Raw genomic sequence first — 20948 nt, 5'->3', positions numbered from 1 at the left:
GGGCACTGAGGGGGCATATATGGCACTGGGGGGTACTGAGGGGGCATATATGGCACTGGGGGGCACTGAGGGGGCATATATGGCACTGGGGAGGCACTGAGGGGGCATATATGGCACTGGGGGGGCACTGAGGGGGCATATATGGCACTGTATGTGTACCTGGCACATGGGGGGCTATATTTGGCACTGGGGGCACGTGAGCACCTGGCATTGTGGGGGAATATCTGGCACTGGGGGCATATGTGGCACTGGGGGGAGAGGCTATATTTGGCACTGGGGGCATGTGAGTACCTGGCACCGTGGGGGAATATCTGGCACTGAGGACATATGTGGCACTGGGAGCACAGCCCTAGCAACAAGCACTACCCCCTAGCAATGAGCATGACACCCAGTGCATGAAACCCCTGGCAACGAGCATGACACCGAGTGCATGAAACACCTGGCAACGAGCATGACACCCTGAGCATGAAAACCCCTGGCACCGTGCATGGAACCAAGAGCATGAAACCCCTGGCAACGAGCAGGTAATTTAAAAGTAATTAGAAGCCTTAATGTAGGACTTAATGTGTAATGGGCATTACGGTGTGTGGCATAATGTATCACGGACATTGCGGTGTGTGTCAGAATGTGTCACAGGCATTACGGTGTGTGGCAAACTATATCACGGGCATTGTGGTATGTGGTATAATGTCTCAGGGGCATTGCAGTGTGGCATAGGGTATAACGGGCATTGCGGTATGTGTCACAGGCATTACGGTGTATGGTATACTAGATCACGGGCATTGTGGTATGTGGTATAATGTCTCAGGGTCATTGCAGTGTGTGGCATAATGTATAATGGGCATTGCGGTGTGTGGCATAATGTGTCAGGCATTACGGTGTCTGTATACTATATCACGGGCATTGTGGTATGTGGTATAATGTCTCAGGGTCATTGCAGTGTGGCATAATGTATAACGGGCATTGCGGTGTGTGTCATAATGTATCACGGACATTGCGGTGTGTGGTATACTATATCATGGGCATTGTGGTATGTGGTATAATGTCTCAGGTTCATTGCAGTGTGTGTCATAATGTATCACGGACATTGCGGTGTGTGTCATAATGTATCACGGACATTGCGGTGTGTGGTATACTATATCATGGGCATTGTGGTATGTGCTATAATGTATCAGGGGCATTGCAGTGTGTAGCATAATGTATAACGGGCATTGCGATTCCTGTCATAATGTGTCACAGACATTACGGTGTGTGGCATAATGTGTCGGGGGCATTACGGTGTGTGCATATTGTGTCATGTGCATTATTGTGTGTGGCATAATGTCTGAGGGCCTTTGCAGTATGTGGCATAATGTATACTGGGCATTACTATAAGGAGGAAAAATGACAAACAATGGAAGGGGCATGAATCAGGATTATTTTTCTTTCCTGTGGTGGCTAACGTCTGGGCGTGCAGGTTGCAAAACTGGGGTATAAGGTAGTCTATTCCTGCAATGCCACGCCTCTTTATGCGAAGCCGCGCCCATTTAAACAAAACCACGCCCCTTTTTGGCGTCGCGCGCCTTCGGCGCGCACATGTTTGTCCCTTTCCTAGTGCCAATTATGGGGGGGCGCCGAAGAATTTTTTGGCTTGGGGGAGAAAAATTTCTAGTTACGCCACTGGGCAGAGGTCACAGTGTTAGTGGCAGTGTGAGTTCTGTGTGCATGTGAGTGTGTTGGTTGTGCAGTAGTGTTCGGAATATGTATAAGGAGCATTATGTGTGTCATGTAAAAATGCATTAATAATGTGCAACATATGTGTAAGGGGCACTATGTGTGTCATTATGTGTATAAGGGCATTAATAATGTGTGGCATATGTGTAACAGGGTACTAGTGTATGTGTGTCATTATGTGTATAGGGGCACTAATAATGTGCAGCAAATGTGTAGGGGGCACTATGTGTCATTATGTGTATAAGAGCATTAATAATGTGCGGCATACAGTATATGTAAGGGACATTATGTGTAAAAGGGCATTAATAAAGGTTGTCATAATGTGTAAGGCACATTATGTTTATAAGGACATTAATAATGTGTAAGGGGCATTACTGTGTGGAATTATGTGTATAAATGCATTACTAATGTGTGGCATTATGTGTATGGGGTGCTCTACTATGTAGCGTTGCGTATAGAAAGGGCACTACTGTGTCATCTAATATGAATAAAGAGCAATAGGGTGTGGTGTAATGTGAATAAGGAGCAATTCAGTGTGATGTAATGTGAATAAGGGGCTCTACTGTGAGGAGTAACGTTTATAAGGTAAAGTGATACTACTGTGGGATGTAATATGAATTATGAACACTATCGCATGATCAAATGTGAATAAAGTTGCAGTACTGTGTGGCGTAATTGGAATTGGGGTTACTATTGTGTGGTCATGCCCCTTGCCAGCAAAAACACACCCTTTTTGGGCTGTGCGCCAAATGTGCGAACTGTTCCTATTTAAAATATAGGGGGTACAAAGCAAACACCAAAATAAGGACTGCTTTGGGTGAGGGGTGATGGTGCTGGGAAAGAGGTGCAACCAGTGGTGGTGCTAGGGGGCACCAGCCAAAATCTTGCCTAGGGCATCATATTGGTTAGGGCCGGCCCTGGTGGTAGGGAGGGGATACAGAGACGCAGGGCGGTAGGGAGGGGATACAGAGACGCAGGGTGGTAATGCAGAGACGCAGGGCGGGAATGCAGAGACGCAGGGCGGTAGGGAGGGGATACAGAAACGCAGGGTGGTAATGCAGAGACGCAGGGCGGGAATGCAGAGACGCAGGGCGGTAGGGAGGGGATACAGAGACGCAGGGTGGGAATACAGAGACGCAGGGCAGTAGGGAGGGGATGCAGAGACACAGGGTGGTAGGGAGGGGATACAGAGACGCAGGGCGGTAGGGAGTGGATACAGAGACACAGGGTGGGAATGCAGAGACGCAGGGCGGGAATACAGAGACGCAGGGCAGTAGGGAGGGGATGCAGAGACACAGGGTGGTAGGGAGGGGATTCAGAGACACAGGGCGGTAGGGAGGGGATACAGAGACGCAGAGCGGTAGGGAGGGGATACAGAGATGTGGGGCGGCAGGGAGGGGATACAGAGACACAGGGCGGTAGGGAGGGGATACAGAGACACAGGGCAGTAGGGAGTGGATACAGAGACACAGGGCGGTAGGGAGGGGATACAGAGACGCAGAGCGGTAGGGAGGGGATACAGAGACGCAGAGCGGTAGGGAGGGAATACAGAGATGTGGGGCGGCAGGGAGGGGATACAGAGACACAGGGCGGTAGGGAGGGGATACAGAGACACAGGGCGGTAGGGAGGGGATACAGAGACACAGGGCGGTAGGGAGGGGATACAGAGACGCAGGGCGGTAGGGAGGGGATACAGAGACGCAGGGTGGTAGGGATGGGATACAGAGACGCAGGGTGGTAGGGAGGGGATACAGAGACGCAGGGTGGTAATGCAGAGACGCAGGGCGGGAATGCAGAGACGCAGGGCGGTAGGGAGGGGATACAGAAACGCAGGGCGGTAGGGAGGGGATACAGAGACGCAGGGCGGGAATACAGAGACGCAGGGCGGTAGGGAGGGGATACAGAAACGCAAGGCGGTAATGCAGAGACGCAGGGCGGGAATACAGAGACGCAGGGCAGGAATACAGAGACGCAGGGCGGTAGGGAGGGGATACAGAGACGCAGGGCGGGAATACAGAGACGCAGGGCGGTAGGGAGGGGATACAGAAACGCAAGGCGGTAATGCAGAGACGCAGGGCGGGAATACAGAGACGCAGGGCGGGAATACAGAGACACAGGGTGGTAGGGAGGGGATACAGAGATGCAAGGCGAGAATACAAAGATGCAGGGCGGTAGGGAGGGGATACAAAGACGCAGGGCAGTAGGGAGTGGATACAGAGACACAGGGCGGTAGGGAGTGGATACAGAGACACAGGGCAGTAGGGAGTGGATACAGAGACACAGAGCGGTAGGGAGGGAATACAGAGACGCAGGGCGGTAGGGAGGGGATACAGAGACGTGGGGCGGCAGGGAAGGGACAGAGAGAGGCGGGGCGGTAGGGAGGGGATACAGAGACGCGGGGCGGGAATACAGAGACGCAGGCCGTTAGGGAGGGGACAGAGAGACGTGGGGTGGTAGGGAGGGGATACAGAGATGCAGGCGGGAATACAGAGACGCAGGGCGGTAGGGAGGGGACAGAGAGACACGCGGGGCGGTAGGGAGGGGATACAGAGACGCGGGCAGGAATACAGAGACGCAGGGCGGTAGGGAGGGGACAGAGAGACGCGGGGGCGGTAGGGAGGGGATACAGAGACGCGGGCGGTAGGGAGGGGATACAGAGATGCGGGGCGGTAGGGAGGGGATATAGAGATGTGGGGCGGGAATACAGAGACGCAGGGCGGTAGGGAGGGGACAGAGATACGCAGGGCGGTAGGGAGGGGACAGAGAGACACGGGGCGGTAGGGAGGGGATACAGAGACGTGGGGTGGTAGGGAGGGGAGTTCCCAGAGAGGAAGCTGACGAAGAGAGCATGTTAAGTTGTGGAGGGGGTGGACACCAGAAGGGTGAGACCGGGGTGGCAGAGCTCTCTCCTGGCTCCCAGTTTGCCCCCGACACTCACAGCGGTGCTCTCTCACCTGTGAAATTGGTGCAGCGTCCAGAAATATCTCCCTCCACAGTATCACGCACTCTGTCCGTTTCATCCCCCGTCTGTGGGCTGTCGGGCCGGCCGTGTGTTGTGGAGTTAGAGCGTCTGGGGATGGAGGGAGGCAGCGTTGGAATGTGGCGTGCGAACGGGCGGCAAATGAATACTTGGGGCCCTGTACAGTGACAGCTTGGGCCCCCCTCCTCCTCCTCCCCTCCAAAGCACCCTAGCCCCCCTCCTCAACACACATACACATGCGTTTATATATGCCTCCCCCCCATGCCGCGCGGCGGCCGAAAAGGGGGCGTGACTAAATTTAAAAGGGGCGTGGCCTCATTGGTCTTTTCTCTCTCGCTCCGGGGGTGTTTCCAGCTTGCCTGTAGATGCTGGCTGCCCCCGGAGACTGGAGAGAGTGTGTGCCGGCTCTTCTCTGTGACAGGAGGCGAGTGCTGCAGCGGCTTATCTCACTCAGCTCCTGTCACAGCAGTACAGCTGGCACTTTGGTGTCCCCCCTTCTGACGACATTGACACTCTCCTTGTGTTCGGCGCCGGCGGGAGGCTGGGGCAGAGGTGTGCATACCGCAGCGCTGGTTCAGTGCTGCATGAGCCGCTGCATCTGCGGCAGTTCTGGTGGGAAGGGCAGCGGCACGACCGAGCCGAACGTAGTGACAGCCTAAGGTGGGGGGGCGGGGCAATTGTAAAACTGTATACTTCACCCCCGTGACCCCTCTGACCCCCCTGTCGCCGTGCGTGGAGGAGGCGCCGGGTCTGTGTGCTCGGGTCAGGGAGGGCTACGAAAGGCTTCTCCTGCACCACCCGTCCCTCGTAAGTGTGTATGTCGGCGGCAGTGTTGTGCCCCTGGCGCCGCAGCCGGGGAGTCCGAGTTGCTGATGGCGGACAGGCAGCAGGAGCTAACACTCTGCACAGAGACTTGCTGCACATGTGGGTGGGCTCTGTGACTCCGCCCACCGCTGTTACTCCGCCCAGCGTTAGAGGGCCAGGCACAGACAAGGCAAATATATAGGAGATATGTATGAATGTTTAATATGCTATGTGTATATATATATTTGTATATGTGTATATGTATATTTGTATATGTGTATATGTATGTATGTATGTATGTATATATATATGTGTGTATATATATTAGTGGGTGTATATATATATATGTGTTGATATGTATATATATATATATATATATACACACACACACAGACACACTAGTTTTACGGACCCAGCATATATTGGGTCACCTCAGTCCCCACCCCCGTGCTTGGCTCCACCCAGTTCTGGAAACCGCCTATGCAAATCCTGTGTTTGCCACTGTGGTGGATGGTGCTCACAGACCTCTGGGTCAGAAGGGTCTTACAGTACACACCCTGCACCCTGTGAAAATACTTGTCATACAGCCACCAGCACCACTTTCTCTGTGGTATACTCAGAAATATGGAGCCATTTTCCCGGAGATTTAGCACAGTAGACACAATTCCTTCCAGGGTTGTGCGACCAAGATTGCGCATGGCACCATTCCTGCCAGAGAAGTCCCCGCTGGAGATTGCACACGGGCCCTCTCCTGTGATAATAAGCCCCTGCACTCATCATTTGCTATGTGCCCACAGATGTCTTGTTAGACCATACTGTACCAGCTGACTTTCAGTTATCGCCCTACAGGAGAGGGCACTGCATTCCAGGGTCAGACTCGAGCAAGAAGGGCCCACCGGAGTACACAGTGGTAGGGTAATTTACCGCAGATAACTGATCACCCAGGGGCTATCCAATTAACCCCGATGCTGGCAGTTATTGGGCATTTTCTTTTTGTCACCCGCCGAGGTCCCGAAACAATATCCACAATAAGTGCTTTTGCTGGATCCTATGTGGTTTTGCCTAAAAACGGGATTTACTTTTATGAGAAAAAAGGGCTTTAATTGAATTGACCCTGGGGGGATCCTTTGCTAGGTCATGTTTGGGGGTTCACTGCATTCCAGATGTTGGCCTCATAGTGTTAGGGACCTGCTCGACAAGAGGTGACCTGGACGATTGGTGGGCAGGCCGATATCATTGGCCAACGATATACCAACAACCTCTTACGATATATTATATTTTATTATACTGTAATGATCGTTTAGTGCAGAGGTTCTCAAACTCGGTCCTCGGGGGCACACACAGTGCATGTTTTGCAGGTCTCCTCACAGAATCGCAAGTGAAATAATTAGCTCCACCTGTGGACCTTTTAAAATGTGTCAGTGAGTAATTAATACACCTGTGCACCTGCTGGGTTACCTGCAAAACATGCACTGTGTGTGCCCCCGAGGACCGAGTTTGAGAACCTCTGGTTTAGTGAATCTGCACCCCTCTGTCTGTTATTCAGGTTTGTTAGCAGACCAAAATAGTAAGCAATAAAACCATGTGCACTGCAGGGAGGCAGATGTAACATGTGCAGAGAGAGTTAGATTTGGGTGGGTTATATTGTTTCTGTGCAGGGTAAATGCTGGCTGCTTTATTTTTACACTGCACTTTAGATTTCAGTTTGAAGTTGAACACAGCTCACCCAAATCTAACTCTCTCTGCACATGTTACATCTGCCCCCCCTGCACTGCACATGGGGGGTAATTCCGAGTTGATCGCAGCAGGAATTTTTTTAGCAGTTGGGCAAAACCATGGCCCTCATTCCGAGTTGTTCGCAGCGGTTCATCGCATCGCAAACGGCGGAAACCCGCAAACTGCGCATGCGCGGGTGCTGAACAGCGCGTGCGCAAAGGCAGCGATATGACGCCTGTGCAAAATTACTAACAGAAATTTCTCTCTTACTACACCACCGAAAACAAGGAGTGACGAAGGCGTGACAGAGGCGCGGCTTCGCAATCTGACGACATGGGCGTGAAAGTGGGCGTCTAGTGTGGGAGTATGCAACCAGCAGTAGGCGTGTTTTGAGCAGAAATGCGTTTCCGATGGTAAACTTAACACAACAAATGATCGCTATCTTGATGCAGCATAGGAGTAGGTCTGCAGTTACTCTGCATTTGCGAAGTACTGTTACAAGTGTGTATGCAATAATTAGCAGTTAATTTGAGAGCCCATTCATCTGTTGTCCAATTACTTCCTAAACACTGATCTGCTAAAATACTGCAAACAGCAATTGTGTGGACACATTACGTGTTTATTTTGTAAGCACCTATAAATCTGACACGCTGCCAAATAAGGCATGATTTGTTTTAGTTATTAACTAAACATTGATGTTAAATGCATGTTTTAATTTTGTCTTAAATACTACCAAATGCAAACAAGTGGAATTAACCAAACTTCAAAACTACATCAGCAACATCTAAACTACATAAAAATATTCCTTTGTATATCACAAATATCATGAGCAACATAATGCAGCATACACTTTTTTTTTTTTATAAAAATGTTTAACTTTGGTGCAAAGATCTGACAATGTTTAATATTATGTCATGTTGCCCCTAGTAACCCAAGAACCTAGTTGTAAATACTATTTTAATATGGCCAGTAAAGTGTTGTGCAAGGCATACCTGTTGCATTTTGAAAGATGCAATGTTTGTATGAATATTCGGATTGTTCCCTTGTTCCACAAGTGTCTATATGCCATGCTAAACTTTACTGGGCTAAGTTTTACATAATGCATTAACTTTAATAAAGTACACAAACATAATTGTTTTAAATATTTTTTTACTGCAAAAATATATTCATTGGTCCAAACAACATGGCTACAGGTGAGCATCACAGGCAAAGATGGATATAGCAGCAAGCAGATGCCACTGACACAAATCACATAGCAGAGCCCAGTACTAGGGAAACTCCATCTTCTGACAAAATAATAATTTTAATGTTAATAAATAATATGGTGTGAGCACCCAGCCAGACATATTTTTTGGGGGAACTGAGTTAGATTCTGGAGCCAACACACAAACACAACAATACACAGCACGCTAGGAAGAGGATGATGGCTCTGGTGTACAGGAAAAAAGCTCACAGGCTACAATATACCAAAACAGAAATATATCTTTTCACTTTGAGGGAGTTTGCCATTCTGGCCACACAAGCCAACACAAAAAATACATCGAGCCAACATGAAAAACATGGGTGCTGCCCATCTGGAGAGACATCACTTTCTCTTTTTTTTCCCCGCCTGATGATGTTCTTCCTGGCTTGGTCTGCGAAGCGACCTTCGAGGGCCCTGCCCAGTGGGATGTTCTTCCTGGGCAGAGGGAGGGGAGGGAGCAGATGTGGCTGGCTCTCTGCCACTGTGGGCAAGGGAGACAGCGATGTCCTGGAGCTCTTGCAAGATGGAATTTGCAACGTCTTTGAAGGAGGAGGCGAGTTGCTCTTGGCCCTGCCTGATCTCTGCCAGACCTTGGCAGAGTTGAGCTACACCTTGCTCCACACTGGTTCTGTGCTCAGTGGGCCGGACAGGTATCTGGCTAACCTCCCGGATCATCCTGTCTTGAAACGCATTCAGGCTCTCACCATACCTTGCTATTTCAGACAGGATGGCCGGGATAGCAGAGGGTTGGGTGGGGGGTCCAGTTGGAATCTGGATTGGTGGGATTTGTGGTCCCACAGTGCCAGAGTCACTAGGTCCCTCCACCTCAGCCTCAGCCACATAACCCTCCTCTGACTCTACCTGCTCACCCACCTGTGCTGTGTTATGTTCAAAGGAAATAGAAGAATGAGTGGAAAAAGATTTTTACAATTAAACATGAGACTTTTTGAACCACTTAATTAGTTGTTTATGAATATGTGTGTAAACTTACCTGGCAAGTCATGTGCCATCAGTATTTCAGGCAGGTCCGTGTCCATATGAGACACCCCTACCCCCTCCTCGTAACTGACACAGTCCATCACCATCTCCTCAAGTTCTGTGTACTGCATAGTGGCAGCTGGCCCTCCCCCAGTTGCCCTCAAGGCATTCCACTCCGCAGACCTCTTGCCCTTCAGGCGGGATTTGAAGTCGGCCCAACTACATATGTGGGGTAAAATAGGGGCAAGGTAGAGTAAAATAATGAATACCTGCTTTAATATATAGTACACATGTTATGCATTTGGTTGCTATAGGCAACATCACATCTAAGTAACTTTTTAAGAATACTTGGCACAGATAATGGACTGGCAATATACACTTACCGTCTTCGAACTTCCTGTGATGTTCGGACTATTGAGCCGACTTCATTAACAGAATCAGTGATGTCCCTCCAGATTCTATCTTTGGTTGCAGCACCCATGTTTTTTGGTCCTCGATGTATTTTTGACATGGCCTGTGTGACCAAAACACGCAACTCCCTCTTAGTGAATGCGGGCTGACTTTTTTTTCTCTTTGAAGTAGCCTGTGAGCTTTGGTCCTGGTCCTCCTCACCATCTTCCTCTTCACTAGCTGCTTGTGTAGTTTGTGTTTGTGCGGCTAATGCAGAATCTCCCTCAGTTACCCCAGTCTGTCTGTCTGGCAGGGTATCCTCTCCTAACTGCTGGGTATCAGAAGTTGGAATGTCTCTAGTACTGGGTCCTGCTACTTCAGAATCCGCCTCTGCGGATTCCATCATCTGCCTACGCAATGCTAGGCGCCTTTGTGTCAATGCGGACATCTGCTGCTGCACGCGGTCCATCTCTGCTGCCAACTGCTCACGAGTCGCCATGTTGCTAGTGGCATGTCTGTTCGCACAGGTGTGTAGCTATTTATAGCTGCGTGTCCATTGCGGTAATTCACACAGGTGTAAATTATGCTAATTCTGTGACTAATTGTACTGCTTATTTAACAGTCTGGATTGCAGCCTGTGTGAGTGGGTGTATGATGCCAGAAGCAGCTTTGTGCTCTTTCAGAGAAGGGGGTCGTGTTTGCTCCAACTTTGCTGAGTGAGTTATTTTTTCAGTATATTGCAGACAAATGGGCGTTTGTTAGCTTAAAAAATTATTAATGTTGTGTTGCGTAGTGCGTATTTTTTGCTAAGTTTCTTTTGTTAGTATTACTAAATTAGGCAATTACCAAACCAAGTATGTATGGGTGTGCAATGGAAGTTTCTACTTTTTAAAACAGGGTATAACTATTTTGGTGGATAACTGTTTGACATATAAATGGATTGTTATGGCATATGTTAGATTTTTGTTACCTGTACTTTACAGTGTGTCTGTTCTATTGTTCACACTGGATACTTTATTTATTAGACTCCTTTTCTGTCTCTTGTAGGTGTCTCTGTGATTATTATTTTGCGTACATTTTGTAGGCCAAGTGAGCTTTTTTCATTTTAGTTTCAAATCCCAATTGGCTGCCTTAATATATTGAGCAGGTAAGTAGCCTATCTCAGTGTGTCCTGCTGTTTGTTGCAAGTGTCTATCTGATCTCTTAGACTCCTTTTCTGTCTCTTGTAGGTGTCTCTGTGATTATTATTTTGCGTACATTTTGTAGGCCAAGTGGGCTTTTTTCATTTTAGTTTCAAATCCCAATTGGCTGCCTTAATATATTGAGCAGGTAAGTAGCCTATCTCAGTGTGTCCTGCTGTTTGTTGCAAGTGTCTATCTGATCTCTTAGACTCCTTTTCTGTCTCTTGTAGGTGTCTCTGTGATTATTATTTTGCGTACATTTTGTAGGCCAAGTGGGCTTTTTTCATTTTAGTTTCAAATCCCAATTGGCTGCCTTAATATATTGAGCAGGTAAGTAGCCTATCTCAGTGTGTCCTGCTGTTTGTTGCAAGTGTCTATCTGATCTCTTAGACTCCTTTTCTGTCTCTTGTAGGTGTCTTATTTTTTAGATTTAAAAGCATTTACTTTTGACAAAGTATGGCTGATTTTTGCTGTATTTGCAAATAAAGGCCACCCGCTTTAATGTTGCATATGTGTTTTGTGTTTTTTTGCATTTTGTTTTGTATTTGTTTTCATAAAATGAGTCATACTTATTTTCAATACTATATATTGTTGCATTCATTAAATGGGTAGTGTTGTTTTGCATTTTGGATTTTTAATTTGTGATGTGAACCTATGTTGTGGAGAATTAGCTAATTTGTTAAATTGTGTGTTTTTTTTTTTTTTTGGATCCTAATGAAATTTATAAGAAATGGAGTACGCACAAGCAGTAAGTTAACACCCATACACTTTTATTTTGAATATGGATGACAATTGTTTATTTTACGTTTGTTTTTTGGTGTCATGATTCTTACCTTCTTTTTAAGTTGGTGATGTCTATCCATGTTGGTGCGGAAGCACTCCCACCCCAACCCACAGAACCACTCCCACCCCAACCGCCGCAAGCCCTCCAACACCAACCGGCTCCTCATCATCCAAGGCAACGGAGGCGTGCTAGGCCACCAATTTTCCGTACCCGTGTCCTTCTTTTTGGGATGCCTGATGATGTAGTGTTGCGTAGATACAGACTGCCACCTCATCTAATCCTAGACACTCTCTCCATAATAGAGAGTGATCTAGAACAAACCATTAGGTATCCTACAGCAATACCAGCATTGACACAATTCCTTGCTGTGTTACATTTTGTGGCCACTGGTTCATACCAGCATGTTGTGGGAGATCTGGTTGGCATGTCGCAGGGCCAGTTCAGTAAGGTCCTGCAGCGTGTCAGCCAGGCTTTCCTTAAGAGAGTGAAGCAATTTATTTCTATGCCTTTGGATGTTGGTGCCCTGGATGTGGTGAAGCGGCAATTTGAGGAAGGTGGTAGTCGCTTCCCACACGTTATTGGGGTTGTGGATGGCACACATGTAGCTATTGTTCCACCAAGACATAATGAAGAAATTTTTCGAAACAGGAAACTGTTTCATTCTCTGAATGTAATGGTTGTTGTGGGCCATCCCTCCAGATCCTGTCCCTGAATGCTAAGTTCCCGGGGAACTCCCATGATGCCCATGTCATTAGACAATCAGGGATATGGCAGAGATTAAGATCGATGGAAGGACAAGACATGTGGTTATTGGTTGAGTATTGTTGCATATTTCTGTTAAAAATTTTTTTTAAATTTTTAATAATTAAAATATAATTTTGATCTTTTATTCTCATCAAACAGGAGACCGTGGATATCCTTGCACCCCCTGGCTCATGACTCCTTACAGTAAGCCCAGGCCAGGACCACAGACGGCATTTAACTCCGCGCTTACTGCCACTAGACAGCTGGTGGAGCGCACGATTGGTGTCCTTAAAGGGCGCTTTTGTGTGCTCCACCATACTGGTGGCGACATCATGTATTCGCCGGAGATGGTAAGTAAAATTGTGGTCCTGTGCGCTATCATACATAACATCGCTGTAAGGAGTCGTGTTGAGCTTCCTCAAACAGAGGAATTGCCTGATGAGGAGCCAGGGGTTGGGCGGACAGTCGGTGGGGGGAGTGTTTCCCGGAGGGGAAACGAAATAAGGGCACGCATTGTGCGGGATTATTTCAGGTATAGTGAATTTTTACATATTTTAAAAATATTTTCCAAAGTCACTGTATGTTTATGTTCAGTTTGCTCTGATGTCATTTAGGTAGCTATTGAAAGTTCATAGTGTAATTGTTTTGGTGTGTGTGTCTATATTATTCGTTGTTTATGTTAAAATTCTTACATATTAACCTTACAATGTATTATGAAACAATCTGCTGGGTTTTTTTTTGTTTGTTTTTTTATATTTACTTTGCATAATTGGTTTAATAACTGTTTGATTCTTGCTTATTTTTTTTTGTGTGTGCTTCTGTTTTCATTACAAAATACACAACATATGATCCTAAATGTTGTAAACTTTGTGACTTTGTGCAGCTGATTGTTCTTGTCAAATGTGGTGAGTACACAGATTGTAACAATTAATTTTCTAAAAATGTGAGTGTTTATGTGAGTGTGTGAGTGTGAGTGTGTATGTGAGTGTGTGTGTATGTATGTGAGTGTGTATGTGTAATTGTGAGTGTACGTATTTTTTTGGAAGTTCTTTCGCGACTGCGAATTTCCGCTATAGGGAACTACCCCCGCTGTCCTTCACAGCAATGCACAAATCAATAAAGTTTATCAGATGACACTATAAATCTACCACCAATCACATGCCACCACACACTATAAATATAAGCTCATATATGGAAAACGCCATTGCCATCATGCGTGCAGCAGCTTTTACCCGCTGCGAGCTGCGCGTTCTGGTAGCAGTAATGGACCGCCGCGTAGGCCACGCAGGGCCCTTTGTCCCAAATAGGGTAAAGCGCGAGGCCTACGCGGAGGTCTGACGCTTATTGAGAACCCGCGCCTGCAGCAGGAGGACCATCATTCAATTGGAGAGGCGCTGGAGCGACCTCCGCAGGCATACGCCGGACCTGTTGGCGGAGCTCCGCCAACAAATCCGTGACATACGTAGGCGCAGTAAGTAAAATATTACAGTAAATAACACTGAGAATTTTAGCATAAACTTTGCCTACTTTCACTAAGTGAGTGTGAAAATTTGCACAATTACAATAAACTATTGTAGAATAAACATGACACAGTGTGTGTGGGTAGGGCAAGCAGTACTGACTGTGTAGCAAGGTGCTTCTGCAAAAGTGAATGTTGTTGTGCATAATTGCTACACAGGCTGACAACTGAACCCAATAACTTGCTCAGTGGGTTTAATTTTATAATGTGGGTGGTTTTTTGAACTGGTGATGTTGCCTATATCAAACAATCAGATTCTATATATTATCTGATAGAAGCAGCTTAATAAATGTTACGTATAATCTGATTGGTTGCTATGGGCAACATCACCAGTTTTAACATTAAAAAAACTTATTAATGTTACCCCTGTCTCTTTAACATGGGACAGAACAGAGTAATAGGAATATGCTGATGTTATAAATGTATATGCTACAACCTAAATATTACATATGTCATTCTAGGGCGAGCACAACGGCAAGCTGCTGCTGGGAGCCCACACCAGGCCCCTTCTCAGGCCCCCTCCCCTTCTGTCTCCCCATCCCCCTCTTCTTCCCAGGCCCATTCTCTGGCCACCTCCCCCTCTCCGGCCCACTCCCCCTCTCCGGCCCACTCCCCCTCTCCAGCCCACACCCCCTCTCCAGCCCACACCCCCTCTCCGGCCCACACCCCCTCTCCGGACCACTCCCCCTCTCCGGACCACTCCCCCTCTCCAGCCACCTCCACCTCTCCGGCCCACTCCTTCTCTCCAGCCACCTCCCCCTCTCCGGCCCACACCCCCTCTCCGGCCACCTCACCCTCTCCGGCCACCTCACCCTCTCCGGCCCAATCCCACTCTCTTTCCCAATCCCCCTCTCCGGCCCAATCCCACTCTCTTTCCCAATCCCCCTCTCCCGACCAATCACCCTCTCCGGCCCAATACACCTCTCTTTCACAATTCCCCTCTCTGCCCCCCTCCCCCTCTGTGTCCCAAAAATCCTCTCCACCACCCTCACCCTATCATTCTCAAACCCCCTCTGTAATGTCCTCCCCCTTCCATCCTCTTACAGAAATAGACCCTCCTTCCCCCATCCTGCCTCCTTCCCCCATCCAGCCCACATCCCCCATCCAGCCAACAACACCCATCCAGTCTACATCCCCCAGCCAGCCACCTTCGCCGCCATCCGAATGGGCAGCAGAGGCCCCGGGGCCACTTGAGGGAGGTGGGCAAGTGGCAGAGGCGAGTAAGTTCACACACATTCATTTTTATTTAAAAAAAAAAAATACGACACATTCAAATAAATGCAGTGTTGTACTGTGGGCAATCTTTTGTCAAGGTTAAATGCTGTCTTCTTCATCATGGTATGGGTGATGCATTTACATTTGTGTGAGGAACATTATATGTACAGTGTCTACATCTGCAATGTTGAGGATGCCCACTCTGGGTCGCCAAGCACTATGTCGACAGGTTTGGCTGCACAACAGGGTTTGTATGTGATACATTATATGCAAAACATTTAGACCTGAGTGGTACTTTTTGTATGGTTTTACTTTTACAATTGTGCCTGGGTATTGCAATATTTTCACATTAAAGTCGCAGGAGTCACTTTGTTAGGCAGGCTAAGGACACAGTGATTTGTGTTGTGAAAGTTACACTCCTACTATTTAGGATTTATACATTTAGAAAGCTGTTAGACCTTATGTTGTAAGGCAGGCTTTCATGGAGTGTGAGCATGCTACGATATGTGGTCCTTCTGAAGATGTTGATATGCAGTGTGATGATGCAGGGCCAACCCCAAAAAAGAAAAGACTGCTTACATAGTAACATAGTAACATAGTATCTGAGGTTGAAAAAAAGACAATTGTCCATCGAGTTCAACCTATTTGTGGTGTCCTCTGCATGATGATTTGACTAAATAGTAACTATAATGCATGACTATGCACCATACCCCTGGATATCCTTATCCAATAGGAATTTATCTAACCCATTCTTAAAGGTGTTGACAGATTCCGCCATTACAACTCCCTCGGGCAGGGAATTCCAAACACGTATTGTCCTTACTGTGAAAAAGCCTTTACGCCGTATTGTGCAGAATCTCCTCTCCTCTAACCTGAGCGAGTGTCCACGAGTCCTTTGTGTTGATCTAACCAAAAACAGGTCCCGCGCAAGCTCTGTGTATTGTCCCCTTATATATTTGTAGATGTTGATCATATCCCCTCTTAGTCTCCGCTTTTCCAATGTAAACATGCCTAGTCTTTCAAGCCTTTCCTTGTATTCCATCGTCTCCATGCCCTTAATTAGTTTGGTCGCCCTCCTTTGTACCTTTTTTTAAAGCTCCAGGATATCCTTTTTGTAGTACGGTGCCCAGAACTTCACTCCAGATGTGAATGAATCCCTGTATGAGGCTACATTTACTAAGATGGTATTACTATTTAAGTTGGGATTTTGGCCATAGCAACCAAGCAGATCACACTTTTCAATTATTTTGCACCTTCTACAAGATAATATGTTGATTTTGATTGGTTGCTATGGGTAACGTTCCATCTACAATATAACTCCCATATTACTGTATGTACCCCATGGTGTCGTACACTTTGTTTAAGTAAAAAATAAAAAACCTTGCTGAGCAGGCTTGTGTGTTGTTCTGCTAATGTTTTCTCATTAAAACATCCATGATGTAGTTACTTGGCCATTAAAGCAGGCCTGTCCAATCTGCGGCCCTCCAGCTGTTGAAAAACTACACATCCCAGCATGGCCAGACACAGCTTTTGCATTCTCGGACAGCAAAACTGGGTCAAGGCATGCTGGGATATGTATTTTACAAACCGCTGGAGGGCCGCAGTTTGGACATGCCTGCATTAAAGTGTGCTTTGTGCCTTGTTTGTATAATAGGTAATGTGAGGAAGTTAGTAATGTTTATTTTGCATCTTAATTTCAGATGTTGCGGTTGGAGATCCCACAAGTTTGGGAGGAATTCTGGCCAGCATGCGCCAGCAACTTCAAAATTTAATGGCAACAGTGGATTTGCTGCAAAAATTTGTTTAAAAAACAACTATTATTTCTAAAAATTTGTTTTTAAAAAATAATAATGTACAAATAAACATTTTTGTTTCAAGTTAATCGGGTGTTGTGTTTATTTATGCAATAAAGGAACTGCAGGTTGCCTAGCAGAAATTGGTTAGCTTAAACATTTCTGACATGTACTGTAACTTAAGAATGTGAATTTAAAATTTAAACCGAAAATAAACATTAAAAATAGTTAGGAGCTTATTGATTTCAAAAACATGTTAACACATTTATTCACACACTACACCTCTACAAAAAAAATTATTAAAAAAATCCACATTTACCACATCTATATTTAAAATGACTAATTTATAATGTTAATGGCCAATTATGCCTACAAAGTGTTCTTCAGGTATTATTTGGAGACTTCATTGGTCATGACCATTAACAATCATTACACTAATTGGATTCGTAATTCAGGAAGGCTTGTGGAGCCTTATTTAACTTAAAAGTGAAAAAAAACCATTGCTGTGCGTTTTTTACCAAAAGCGTGTGCAACTTTAAGAGGATTGTGTAAATCTACGAGAAGTTAGGTTTTATACGATGAGGTTTGTGGTATTGCGATGGGTTCGCATTAGTGCGATGTCATTTGGCTTACGCCTACTTTGTGTATTACTGCGTACGAAATTGCAAAAATACGTTGGGGGCGGATTTTCGCTTTTGTGCAACGTATTCGCAGTTTTGCGAATATGTTGTGCGAACGTAAAAAATAGCGAACAACTCGGAATGACCACCCATGTGCAGTGCAGGGGAGGCAGATTTAACGTGCAGAGAGAGTTAGATTTGGGTGTGGTGCAGGGCCGTAACTACGTGTGTGCCAAGTGGGCTTGGCACACAGCGCAGTTGCCCTGAGGGCGCACGGCCAGCGGCATGTAATGAGTCAAATTGACTCATTACATGCCGGCGCCGCCTCTGAAGTCCGCGCCGTGCGCCGCCAAATACGCTCTTCGGGCTGTCTGTAACGCTGCAGCAGCATCCGTCCTTATAGAGGACGGATGCTGCTGATTGAACAGTAGGGGGAGCCGGAGAGCACAGCTCCTCTCAGGCAGTCTGCATGTGGCTTTGTGACGGAGAGCTGGTCGGGTGAGGCAGTGACTGTCTCTCTACTGACTGCAACATCTAGAAGGCGTGTCTCGCATGTGGGTGCCAGAGGTGGGTTTGGGGAGCGGTGTATTTATAAATGACAGTGGCTGGGTCAGCACTTACTCTACAGGTGTGTGGCTGACTTGCAGGGGGGGGGGGGGGGGGGTGTGGCTGACTTGCAGGGGGGGGGGGGGGGGGCGTTTTTAATGATGGTGACCTGTTTGCTTTACTTGCTGTAAAAAATGATGCAGGCTGTGTTTTATTTTAATGTGAAAGAGGTGTATGTTTATGTCCTATCTAGCTATCTGTTTGTGTTTGTGACATACATGTGTGCTATATAGAGTATGGTGTGTGTGTGTGTGTGTGTGTGTGTGTGTGTGTGTGTAGCCATGAGTGTGTGTTTGTGATATACATGTGTGCTATAGATATAGCTTTGTGTGTGTTTGGATATATATATATATATATACACACTGTGCGTGTTTGTATGTGTGTGTGTGTGTGTGTGTATATATATATATATATATATATATATAGTATATATATATAAAAAGGAGGAAGCTAGGCAGCGCCAATTAGCGATAACAATTTGTACTAGTATATGGACCAGAATAACTATAAATACTCCTAAAAAGTACACTCCCTTCAATATATTAAGGGCGTCAGCTCATGTCTTAAATAAAAAACACTGGTAAGGTGTTTTACAAGTAATCTCAGAAATGGTGGATAAGATACTTTAGAGCGACCAATGGTGTCAATAAATATTAGGAGGGTAAAAGTTAAAAAAGGTAAATTTTAATCACAATAACATTTGCACCAATAAAAGATAAAGAAAAACCACAATAAAAATATGTATAAAAATTTCACGGTCAGAGTTAAAAAAAGGGGGGTCAGTACAAAAATATCACCAGCATATATAAAAATAAGTTAAAGTATATATATGGTAAGGGTTATGAGGACTCAATTCAAAAAAGAATATATATATATATACAATTAATAAGATCAACTATAGGTAAAAAATCAAATCTTAGCTTAAAAGGAGGTAGGTATCCCCAACGCGTTTCGTCCTATCAGTGCATGTGTACAGTAGCTGTGTTTGTATGTACAGTATTTGTATGGGTGATCTTCTGTATGCCGGCGGTCGGGCTCCCGGCGCTCAGTATACCGGCGCCGGGAGCCCGACAGCCGGCATACCGACACTTATTTTCCCTCGTGGGGGTCCACGACCCCCATAGAGGGAGAATAAAATAGTGTGGCGCGCGTAGCGCGGCGAGCCCGCAAGGGGCTCATTTGCGCTCGCCACACTGTCGGTAAGCCAGCGGTCGGGCTCCCGGCGCCGGTATGCTGGTCGCCGGGAGCCCGACCGCCGGCCAGCCGTAGTGAACCCATTTGTATATATATATAATATATATATGCGGCACACCTCAATACTTAAAACATGCAGTTAAACAAACAAAAAAAGTGATACCCTCCAGTTCAGGCTGTACTGATGTGTACAGCATAATACAATGTCAATATGCAGCGGCACTCGAAATAAATAGTAGAGATGAGCGGGATCGGTTTCTCTGAATCCGAACCCGCCAGAACTTCATGTTTTTTTTCACGAGTCCGAGCGACTCGGATCTTCCCGCCTTGCTCGGTTAACCCAAGCGCGCCCGAACGTCATCATGACGCTGTCGGATTCTCGCGAGGCTCGGATTCTATCGCGAGACTCGGATTCTATATAAGGAGCCGCGCGTCGCCGCCATTTTCACACGTGCATTGAGATTGATAGGGAGAGGACGTGGCTGGCGTCCTCTCCGTTTAGACACTTGATTTACTAATTTTGGGGAGCATTAGGAGTACTCAGTAGTGTACAGTGCAGAGTTTTGCTGATAGTGACCAGTGACCACCACTTTTATTTATAATCCGTTCTCTGCCTGAAAAAAGCGATACACAGCACACAGTGACTCAGTCACATACATACCATATCTGTGTGCACTGCTCAGGCTCAGGCCAGTGTGCTGCATCATCTATATATATTATATATCTGTCTGACTGCTCAGCTCACACAGCTTATAATTGTGGGGGAGACTGGGGAGCACTACTGCAGTGCCAGTTATAGGTTATAGCAGGAGCCAGGAGTACATAATATTATATTAAAATTAAACAGTGCACACTTTTGCTGCAGGAGTGCCACTGCCAGTGTGACTAGTGACCAGTGACCTGACCACCAGTATATAATATTAGTAGTATACTATCTCTTTATCAACCAGTCTATATTAGCAGCAGACACAGTACAGTGCGGTAGTTCACGGCTGTGGCTACCTCTGTGTCGGCACTCGGCAATAATTGTATATACCAGTGACCTAACCGTGGTTTTTTTTTCTTTCTTTATACATACATACTAGTTACGAGTATACTATCTCTTTATCAACCAGTCTATATATTAGCAGCAGACACAGTACAGTGCGGTAGTTCACGGCTGTGGCTACCTCTGTGTCGGCACTCGGCAGCCCGTCCATAATTGTATATACCAGTGACCTAACCGTGGTTTTTTTTTCTTTCTTTATACATACATACTAGTTACGAGTATACTATCTCTTTATCAACCAGTCTATATATTAGCAGCAGACACAGTACAGTGCGGTAGTTCACGGCTGTGGCTACCTCTGTGTCGGCACTCGGCAGCCCGTCCATAATTGTATATACCACCTAACCGTGGTTTTTTTTTCTTTCTTTATACATACATACTAGTTACGAGTATACTATCTCTTTATCAACCAGTCTATAT

The 20948-nt window shown here is 46.4% G+C and overlaps 1 protein-coding gene across 4 annotated transcripts in view; it reads left to right on the top strand.

Moving 5' to 3' along the window:
- Positions 1-17149, top strand: part of LOC134965765 (uncharacterized) — a 154120-nt gene extending 136971 nt beyond the window's left edge. Inside the window, exons 2-9 of one of the 4 annotated variants that reach the window (XM_063942120.1) lie at positions 10447-10540; positions 10872-10971; positions 11054-11153; positions 11236-11335; positions 11734-11753; positions 12693-13065; positions 14514-15272; positions 16968-17149. In XM_063942120.1, coding sequence (XP_063798190.1) covers positions 12725-13065; positions 14514-15246 — 1074 coding nt within the window. In that variant the 5' untranslated portion in view covers positions 10447-10540; positions 10872-10971; positions 11054-11153; ... (1 more) ...; positions 11734-11753; positions 12693-12724 and the 3' untranslated portion in view covers positions 15247-15272; positions 16968-17149. Of the gene's footprint in view, positions 1-10446; positions 10541-10871; positions 10972-11053; positions 11154-11235; positions 11336-11733; positions 13066-13416; positions 13439-14513; positions 15273-16967 lie in introns of all 4 variants that reach the window. The other 3 variants (XM_063942122.1, XR_010188509.1, XM_063942121.1) reach the window with 3 other exon arrangements.
- Positions 17150-20948: the final 3799 nt, after the last annotated feature.

Source organism: Pseudophryne corroboree, chromosome 10 (assembly GCF_028390025.1).
Source record: "Pseudophryne corroboree isolate aPseCor3 chromosome 10, aPseCor3.hap2, whole genome shotgun sequence".
NCBI lineage: Eukaryota > Metazoa > Chordata > Amphibia > Anura > Myobatrachidae > Pseudophryne > Pseudophryne corroboree.
This window is presented reverse-complemented; position numbering and strand designations above follow the sequence as displayed.